We start from the raw sequence: 10,380 nt of genomic DNA, 5'->3' as shown, positions 1-10,380 counted from the left end.
CGAGTCTCTCTCTCTCTCTCTCTCTCTCTCTCTCTCTCTCTCTCTCTCTCGGCTCAGGCTGGCGTATTGAGCTGAGGGTGTTTCTCAGACATGCTACCCCATGCTCTCTAAATGATTGTGTCTCTGAACGATTCAACCTTCCCATAAACAGGCCTCTAGGAAGAGGCACCGGGCTGGGGTGTCTTCCAACCCGTCCAGGAGCTGGCGCAAGGGAGAGGGAATGCTTTTGAATTTTCTCCCTTGAAAGAGTTTCATGTTTCAAAGTCTTCCTCCTGCACAGTGGTTTGGCAGGCTACTGTAATCCTCGCACATCAAGTTTAAATTACGGTTCCCAGCGTCCGAGGACGGCGCAGCTCTGAGGAGGTTGACTAGGCTCCATTTCAGGGCTCTGCTGAGCTTGGGGCCTCGCTGTGGATTTTGTGTCGGAGCCAGGTCCTTTTGCCGCCAAGCGTGAGAGAGACTGGGCCGTGAGCAGGTCCTTCAGGAAGATTCTGGGGAGCAGTAATGGCAGGGGTAGAGGGGGAGGCTGGGTAGGCTGAGCCCAAGGGTGAGGACTGGGGCTTAGCATCATAGAGAAGGCATTTGTGGGACCCAGTCGGGCTTCTACTTCACAAAGATAGGAACCCTACAGGACACATGTCACAAGAGGCAGGGGCCAGTGAACCAGGCCTAATCACATTTGCTCCTCTCTGCCACTGAAGTACCTTTCTCATAGGGTTTCAAGAGAGTATGAGGTCTGTTGTTTGCCTCTGCCCAGTTACTTGGAGCACGCCACCTAGCAGGGACCCAATGCTACCTGTTGAAGGAAGACATCGGCTACCTGTGAGTGAGAAGCATCTAAGACCCACAGGCCTGTGTGCTACTGTGAATGCCCCAGCCGAGCCGGCTTTCCACTCACTCATGTGTATGAGACACAGGTGTCCAAGCACAGGTGACAGCAGCCAGAGGCTCTCTGAGTGGGAACTCAGAGGTCTCCTGGATGTTCCAGTGGGGAGAGGAGCTGGCCACTAAGTCTGACTGATCTGAGCTCAGTCTCGGGAGAGGACCCATTCCTGCAAGTCGTTCTCAGACCAACAAGCCCTCCCCCAACTCCCCACAAAATAAATATTTTACAAGATTAAACAATAATAGAAGGAAATACAGGTTTCCATACAGGAAGAGGACCTGACCTCTGGCCATCTATTCATTATGGGTTTCCTGGCCAGCTGCACCCAGCTGGTGGCAGGTGCCAGCCAGTGGCTTCCCTGGAGGGGAGTGGAGGTGATTACATATGGAGTATGGTAATAAGCCCAAACTGGTGAGGTCAGACAAGCCAGATGTCGGACTGGACTTAAGCCAGATTTCAGCTGGCTTCTCTGCGCTGTGCCATCAGTGTGATATTAAACTGCTACCTGATACTCATAATGCATTATTTTTAGGTGATAGATAGAGGAATCAGAGTTGACAAAATGCCTGCAGCCCAATATTCTAGGGAATGTAGGTCTTTAAAAACAATCCATCATCTCGACTGCTTTTTCTAACTTCCTTGAGACTCGTTACTTAGTCTTCAACCAAGACCTTTTTTTCCCCCCCTTTTCATGGCTTCTCAGTTTCTTTTTGTGTAAGAGCCAGACTGCTTTAGAGCCATGCCTGACGGTGGACAACCCTCTCACATGAAGACTATACGGAGATGTTTAAAATTGTAGTTAATGTTTGGGTTCTCATGTGTGCGCATGCGCACACCACAGAGTACATGTGGAGATCAGAGGACAACCCGTGAAGTCAGGTCTCTCCTTCCCCCTGTAGGGTCCAGGGATCAAACTTAGGATGTCTGGTTTGGTGGCTAGCACCTTTGCTGACTGAGCATCTTTGTTTTTTGGTTTTGCGAGACAGGATTTCTCTGTGTAGCCCTGGCTGTCCTGGAACTCACTCTGTAGACGAGGCTGACCTCGAACTCAGAAATCCGCCTGCCTCTGCCTCCCGAGTGCTGGGATTAAAGGCGTGTGCCACCACGCCTGGCCTGACTGAGCATCTTATCAGCTATACTTCTACTTTAAAAAAATAATTTAATGTGTAAGTATGTGTGTGTATGTGTGCTTGAGTGTATACATGTGTATATGTGTGTGCCTGAGTGTATACATGTGTATATGTGTGTGCCTGAGTGTATACATGTGTACATGTGTGTGCCCGAGTATATGTATATATGTGCATATGTGTGTACCTGAGTGTAAACATGTGCATATGTGTGTGCCCGAGTGTATACATATGTATATGTGTGTGTCGGAGTGTATACATCTGTATATGTGTGTGTCGAGTATATGTATATATGTGCATGTGTGTGCCCAAGTATATGTATATATGTGCATATGTGTGTACCTGAGTGTAAACATGTGCATATGTGTGTGCCCGAGTGTATACATATGTATATGTGTGTGTTGGAGTGTATACATGAGTATATGTGTGTGTCCGAGTGTATGTATATATGTGCATATGTGTGTGCCCGAGTATATGTATATATGTGCATATGTGTGTGCCTGAGTGTATACATGTGCATATGTGTGTGTCTGAGTGTATGTATATATGTGCATATGTGTGTGCCTGAGCGTATACATGTGTATATGTGTGTGCCCTAGTGTATACATGAGCATGCATGTGTGCCTCACTGTCTGAGAACTCAGAGCAGACCCACGTTTGTACTGAAATAACAGCTCAGTTGAGAAGAGTCCCCTTGAGGCAGGGGAACAGGGTGGAGAGCCAGGTCTAGAAGCTTTGCACAAAGGTGGCCAAGCAGCACAGAAGCCAAACCAGTTGGCAAAGTTGAAGGCTGGAACCCTCAGGAGAGGGCTAGCTAGAACCAGTTGGGACCACCACAGAGGTTTCTGAAGGTGGCCTGTGGTTCATTCTAACACTAAAACACCACTCCTCGGTGGTCGGAACACAGAGGTCTATCAGCTGACAGGGATTCTAGAAGGTAGGCATTATGTGCTGTCATGGACTTAGAGAAAGTCCTTGTAACAAGGGTGCTCCCAACCAACAGTTAGTAACAGTCACCCAACTCCTGTGCCTCATCTCAAACAAGAGTATCCACGTAACTCCAGAAAGGGAGCCACGAGAAGGCTGTGGAGATCAGTAAGGAGCCGTCAGCTCTGCCAGGCATCAAAGAACAGCATGCACTTTGCCTATGTCCACTCTGATCCAAGTACCAACAAGGCACACACATACATAATCCACCACACCCAAGACCACCCTGGACCCTCACCGCCAGGCATTGGACTCATCTCCATGACGACGACAACAACAACAACAACAACAATGGGAAGTTCTATGCAGTAATATTTTAAAGCAGAGAAGAAATATGTGTATCCTCTCTCTCTTGCCCTTCAAGGAAGAATAATGTGCCCACGGTGTGGTATCTACAAGGTTGCTTCAGTTCCCTCCTATAGAAAAGAGGCTACGGCCACAGCCTGTGTGTGGCTCTTATCCGGGCTCGTGGTCTATCACCACCCTCTCTAAGAAAAGCTACACCGGAAGGCAGGCAGGAAGAAGCAGGAGAGCACAGGCGATATGATGTTCTCTGGTGGCAAGCTCAGTGGGGTGGCCATTAGGACGTCCTGTGACCCACATAGTGGAATGGGAGTAGCCACAGCACTCCCTGCTCTGTGTCCCCACAAAGCTGGAGCAAAAGTGTTTTCTTCTCATTCCGAAAGCCCACATGCCGGCAGATGTCTCACCCTCTAACCCACCGCTGGCCTCTTCTAACACTGAGCCTTGTTTTCCACCCACAGGCCAGAGGCCCTCTCAGCAGGAAGGAGCTGGAGACAGTGAGAGTTAAGAGTCTATCTGGCCATGTAGGGTAACCAAATGGCAAACTGGAGGATTCAAAAAAGAGGAAATATCTGTGGCTGGCAAATAGACAGGAAAATGCACACTTTGCTAAGCCTGCTGTGACTTGGGGTGGCATTTCAGGAGGGCAGCTTACAATGTGAACTACCCCCCCCAACTCTGTTTCTAGGGTTTTACTCTAAGGACACGGTGGAGGATTTGTTCAATCACACTGGCATTGTTATGGGCTGTGCTCAGCCAGGGACAATATTGATTCTAGGGCTAGGGGGACTGCAGACTACAGAGTAGGCACTGTCAGTAGAATGTGGCTGGAAATGGACTCCTAACAACATGGGGAGAGGTTTGTAGTATTGCTGCCAGGGAACAACAGGCTGCCAGGTAGCACAGGGATATCTGACATGCACGGGAATGGAAGACAGACGTATTTCCACATAGTATGCGCCATGTGTTTCCTTCACTCTACAGACACTCTTTCAAGTAAAGCAGCGCTGGGTCTAGAGCAGTGGAGCTGACCATCAAGCTGCGACAGGGATCTTAAACACACAGTTCTGGGAGCTCTAGACTGTTTACATGTGTGAGACTGTATCTGTTGTACGTATAGTTTTCCAGATTGAGAGTTGAACCTGCAGGGGCAGAGGAGTGGCTCCCGAGTTCTGATCTGCAGAACCCATGTGAAAAGATACCAAGCACACCGGCCCTGGCTTACAACTGGATAGGCAGAGACAAGCAGGCTCCTACTGCTCCCTGGCCAGCCATGTTAGCCTCATCTGCCCATGCTAGGCTAAAGAGAAACCGTCTCTCAAAAACAAGGGTGAAGGGCTGATGGCTCAGTGGTTAAGAGCACTCTGAATGCTATTCCAGAGGGCCTGGGTTCAATTCCCAGCACTGACATAGCAGCTCAACAACTGTCTGTAACTCCAGTTCCAGGAGATCCAAAACCCTCACACGTACATACATGACAGCAAAACACCAATGCACATGAAATACAAATAAATTAAAAAAAAAAAACCCAAAAACTAAAGAGGGGCTGGAGAGATGGCTCAGCAGTTAAGAGCACCAAAGAGATCCTGAGTTCAATTCCCAGCAGCCATTAGCTCACAACCATCTGTAATGGGGTCTGGTGTGTCATAAATAAATAAATAAATAAATAAATAAATAAATAAATACATACATACATACATACATAAATCTTAAAAACAAAAACAAAAAAGCAGCAAAAACAACAAGGGGAGGAGGCAGGTAAGTTGATTTAAAGGCGCTCGCCACCAAGCCTGACAGTCAGCGTTCTGTAGCCTTCACGGCAGGAGAGGACCGGCTGAACATTGTCCCTCTGATCCACACAACACATGTGCTGAATGTGTGAACATACACAGACAGGAACTGAACCCATGGCTCCCGCTCTAGAAGTGCTTTATCTGAACATACACTGGGTATGTGTGGGGATAATTTAACTAGCAAATTGTCCGTGAGTGAGCTGGCCCATGAGAAAGCCTCCCTCACATCTATGCAGAGGAACAGGTCAAGATGGAGACAAGGCCGTGTTCACCACAGCTTTTTCCAAGATGGAACCCCGGATGGCGCTTTGCTTTTTCTTTATTAGCGTTACCGCATTTGATTATGCATGTACACGGTTTTGTAATCCCAAAGAAATTAAGTATTTGGATTTAAGTCATCTACCTGTGAAACTCTCAGAGGTTGTTCCTGTAACAGCATTTAAAACCTGCGTTGCAAAAGAGCACTGGGTATTCACTTGTGCCCATAAGATAATGCAAAACGGGGTGAAAGCCAGTCATCTCCACCCCGTTGTGTGTGCCTCCTTACCTCTGGGTCAGGCTCCGGTTGTCTCTTAATGAATGCCTACCTAAAAATCCACAGTACCTAAGCTCCCTCATTCCCCGCCTCAGGCCGAAGTCACAGATAGCACTGTCTTTAACTGTAGTCAGCTCGGACTCCAAGAAAAGCACTGTACCACCCATTGTGAGATCGCTCCCCCTGTAGGAGCAATCATCTCATGGGGACCCAATTGATCTCCTGAGAAGCAATGGTGGCAGTGACTGTGTCAGGACGGGTTTAATCTCCGAGGATAGAAGAGGAGGCAATTGAGGACCCCCGCCCCCCACCTCTCTCTCTGTGGTCCAAGAGGAGGCAAGGTTCCATCTTATACCTGAAGGGGGCGCTGACCTCCTTTGCCCCTGCACTGTGCAGGGAAACATCCCCGGCCCTGGAGAGGCCTGAGCACTGGTATCCCGAGTGGGAAATCAGGTGGCATTTGGGGTCCTCAGACTTACCTTCCACAGGAGCACAGCCAGCAGCAGAAAAATGAGGATCCCCACCAGCAAACTGATGGCGATGATCCACCCCACAACGTAGCCACGGGGTTCCAGATTGTGCAAGGCCTCGAAGACCACCTAGGAGGTACCACAGAGGGGAGAGCGTCAAATAGAGGTTCGTGTCCCGAAAGGGCTGTAATGATGACGACCCGACTTCAAATATCACAAACTGAACAAAAGCATGGCAGAGAAAGCCAGGAATTAGAGGATACTCTTCTATCTTGCATTCGGCTCTGAAAGAACGAACGCTGGGGGTCTCAAGCAGTGACATATTTGTCACTTAGTGTGGAATTACTTGGATTAAGCCGCTGTCTCGGGGCTCACAGCTGTGCCAGAACTATTAAAAGGAATTCACTCACAATATGTTGTCATTTCTAATCTGAGCCATGTGCAATTGGAGGCTATGAGGGTTTGAAAGGAAACGGTCCCCAGAGGCCCACAGGGATTGGCACTATTGAAGGTATGACCTTGTGGGAGTAGGTGTGGCCTTGTGGGAGTGGGTGTGGCCTTGTGGGAGGAAGTGACCATTGTGGGCAGGCTTTGCCATCTCAGATGCTCAAGCCATACCCAATGTAGCAGTTCACATCCTGCTGCCTGTGGCTCAAGACGTGGGACTCTCAGCTCCGTCTCCAGCACTGTGTCTGCCTGCAGGCCACCATGCTTCTGACCATGATGATATGGACTATACCTCTGAATCGTAAGCCAGCACCAATGAAATGTTTTCTTTATTAAGAGTTGCCGTGGTCATGATGTCTCTTCACAGAATAACTAAGACAGAAGTTATCTTATCTCATTGAGGCACACTTGTTTATTTTTATTTATATGTATGTGTGTATCTGTGTGTGTGTATGTCACATGCATGCAGGTGCCCTCAGAGGCTAGATGAAGATGTCAGATTCCCTGGGGCTGGAGTTACAAAAGGTTGTGAGCTGCCTCCTGTGGGTGCGTGGGTTCTCTCTAAGAACAGCAAGTGCTCTTAATTGCTGAGCCATCTCTCCCGCCCCCTGAGGCATATTCCTCAACTTTGAAGGTCTCTTGTTGGTGTCATGGAGTTGTCCTAGGTCAGCTCTCAAGAGTCAATTGTGCATCTCTTCCCAACTCTAGAGGTATAGTGATGACAGTTTGAAATGGATGGCAATGGGGATATCACATCATAGCACTGGTGAGCAGGCCAGGGTTCCTCTTGCAGGAGAGTGGGCCCTTTGCCACTCTGTAGCTCACACTGACAGCCCTCCTTGACTGACTTCTGGTCCCATGGGTTGGAAGGGAGAGTGGTTTTACAGATTCCAAGTGTCACTGAGCCTCCTTACAAAGCAAAAGACAATCTGGTCATTTTTTAGTTCCTTGTCTCTACTTCCAGAGCGAGGGACGGGAGCTGAGTGGTGTGTGTTGGGGAGGGGTGGTATAAGTAGTCATATATAGATATAACCCATCAGACAGTCAGGCTTTATGGCTTCACATGCAGAACCCTGGGAACCCTGAATCCAGAACTTGTCTTAAGGGAACTTCAGTGGAGCAGAAAAAGCTCTTCCAACAGGGAGACAAGTTAGAGAAACCGGCCTAAGAAACTCAGCAGGCGCCTTGAGGGATGGGTTGGTGCCATCAGCAGCACCAGCCGGTTTCTCTGAGCCTGGTTTTTCAGACCTGCGAATCAGGAGCACTTCAAGCCCTCCCTAGAGGTTCAGGCAAAAGTCAGCCAAACTTGCTGGCAGACAAGAGTTCTGAGCCAGCTCTGAACTCAGTGTGGGGTTAGCTGTAAGGCCCAGGACACTGAATGAGTCCTCTTGGCAAAGCCACGTTGGAGGTCTGGTTTTGTGGACACAGAGATGAGAGTAGCCACTACAGTTTAGTCTGGCAGATTTTGAATTTCGTAAGAATGCCCTGTCATGTCCCTGGAATGCTACTTTGTGTCTTTGCCTTTTTTTTTTCTCAGAGATGTCCTTGGTCCTCTTGGATGTAAGCTCTAGGCCTTGGCAGATCTGTCTCTTATATCCTGACTGCAATAAATTCATCTGTGAATGATATGAGCGCCATGCAGTGTGCTGAGAAAGCCACAGCACAGATTAAAAACAAATGATAAAAAAATTTGCATGAACGAAAACAGGAAGGGGAGCACACGGAGCACATAGTGTGGCGACATACAGACTAATGGGGAGCAAACAAAACACGTAGTGCAGTGACAAGTTACTGACCATTGGGGCCAGGGGCCCAGACAAGCTCTCATGCCTCTCTAAGCATCTTCCTCACCTGTCACTGCCCCAGTTCAGGCCCAGCCTTCACACGCATGTGGCACTGTGTCAGCCCCTCACAGTACCCCCAGTCATTCATTTTGTTCTCCAAGAACGTAGGTCCTGGCAGGTCATCAGTATCCCACTCTGTCGATTGGGAACATCTAATTCAGGACACTGAGTCTTAACAGTCTGCTGTCCTTCCTTTGCAGCCCCTCCCAGGTCATGTATTCACATCCCAGCTACCTACTCTCATCTCCCCTGAGGTCCCTGTCTTTGTTTTCGTTATCTGGAATGCCCTTCCATCCTGATTGTGTCACAGACTCCATAACTGCTTTCTTAAATACACTCGTGCCGTTTGACCTGTCAATTCCGTACTTGAAAACACGATCAAAGGCAGGAAATGCAAACTATAGAAAAAGTTTTATGCTCAGAGATGTTGGGCTGGCGAGACGGCCCAGTGGGTAAAGGGGCTTGCTGCCAGACCCGACGTCCTTAGCTCAGTTCCTGGGGTCCGCATGGTAGAAGGAAGAAACAGAGTTCCAAAAGTTGTCTCCTTCCATCCAGACACGAGCGATGTGGGTGCCCAACACACACACACACACACACACACACACACACAGAGGCACATAGGGCCACACAAGAAATAAAATGCAGTTAAAGATTTTTAAAAGAAGTGGACGGTACTCACTGCAGAATTATTTACACAAACACAGAATCAGAACTATTGTAAGCATCTAACGAAAGGACAACAGGTAAACTTTTAGTAACCAGGCGTCTCCTCAGCCTGCCCCCAGGGACCCAGCAACAGCAGACATCATCACCAGCTGCCAAGATGTGACACAATCCCACTGTCACCAGGAGTTGCACATCCTCCCCTGCTCATGTGGCCACATCCCCTTATAAAAGGCCACTCCCTCCTCTTTTTCCCTCCACCCTTACCCAGAGGCAGGATATCCCATCCCCAATAGACCTCCCATGTGAGATCCGTCACATGGTGTGACTTTATGGCATCTGTCACTTAGATCACAACATTAACTACATAATGGTTAACCACAAAACAGAACATCACAAGCTACTAAAAAGGAAAAAAACAGCTGGAAGTGGTTTTCCATGCCTTTAATCCCAGCACTTGGGAGGCAGAGGCAGGCTGGTCTCTTGAGATCCAGGCCAGCCTGTTCTACAGAGCAAGTTCCAGGACAGCTAGGGCTACATAGAGAAACCCTGACTTAAAACAAAAACAAACAAATAAACAAAACCCCAAAACAATAACAAAGAAAAATTGTTCTATAAATTATATCTGTCTGCATGTGTGTGTGTTTATGTATCTATGAACTTGTATGTAGACAGGTATATATTTATGTTTTGGTATAGGGTCTTACTCCATAGCCAAGGCTGGTCTGGATTTACTGTGTGGCTCACAGCAATCCACCTGTGTCTGTCTTCTAAGTGCTGTGATTATAAGTGTAAACTACCACATCTGGCCTGATGCACAGCTTTAAATTTTGATTCATTTATTTTTAGCATATAGGCATTTTACCTGCATGTATATCTGATACTGTTTATTTTATGGGTGCCTTTGCAGATCAGAGAGGGTAATGGATCCCCTGGAACTGGAATTATAGGTGGCTGTGAACTTTCATGTGAATGCCGGGAATCAAACCCAGTTCCCTTCAAAGAGAAGCCAGTGCTCTTAGTCACCGAGCCGCCTCTATCTGGATGCACACTATTTTAACAAATTAAAAACACGACTTTTGAGCAAATGACACCAACCATATATGGTATCAACAGGAGGTTAAAGTGGGCTTAACGTGCGCATGTGTGATGAGTGGGCTTAACGTGCGCATGCGTGATGAGTGAGCTTAACGTGCGCGTGTGTGATGAGTGGGCTTAACGTGCGCGTGCGTGATGAGTGGGCTTAACGTGCGCGTGTGTGATGAGTGGGCTTAACGTGCGCGTGTGTGATGAGTGGGCTTAACGTGCGCGTGTGTGATGAGTGG

The 10,380-nt window shown here is 48.2% G+C and overlaps 1 protein-coding gene across 1 annotated transcript in view; it reads right to left on the bottom strand.

Moving 5' to 3' along the window:
* Itga9 (integrin subunit alpha 9) overlaps positions 1-10,380 on the bottom strand; it is a 289,069-nt gene that overhangs the window by 5,989 nt on the left and 272,700 nt on the right. The window contains exon 27 of the mRNA XM_021172021.2: positions 6,111-6,230. Within this exon, the coding sequence (XP_021027680.1) occupies positions 6,111-6,230 (120 nt within the window). The remainder of the gene's footprint in view (positions 1-6,110; positions 6,231-10,380) is intronic.

Source organism: Mus caroli, chromosome 9 (assembly GCF_900094665.2).
Source record: "Mus caroli chromosome 9, CAROLI_EIJ_v1.1, whole genome shotgun sequence".
NCBI lineage: Eukaryota > Metazoa > Chordata > Mammalia > Rodentia > Muridae > Mus > Mus caroli.
The sequence above is the reverse complement of the archived record's forward strand: the minus strand, read 5'-3'. Positions and strand labels throughout refer to the sequence as shown.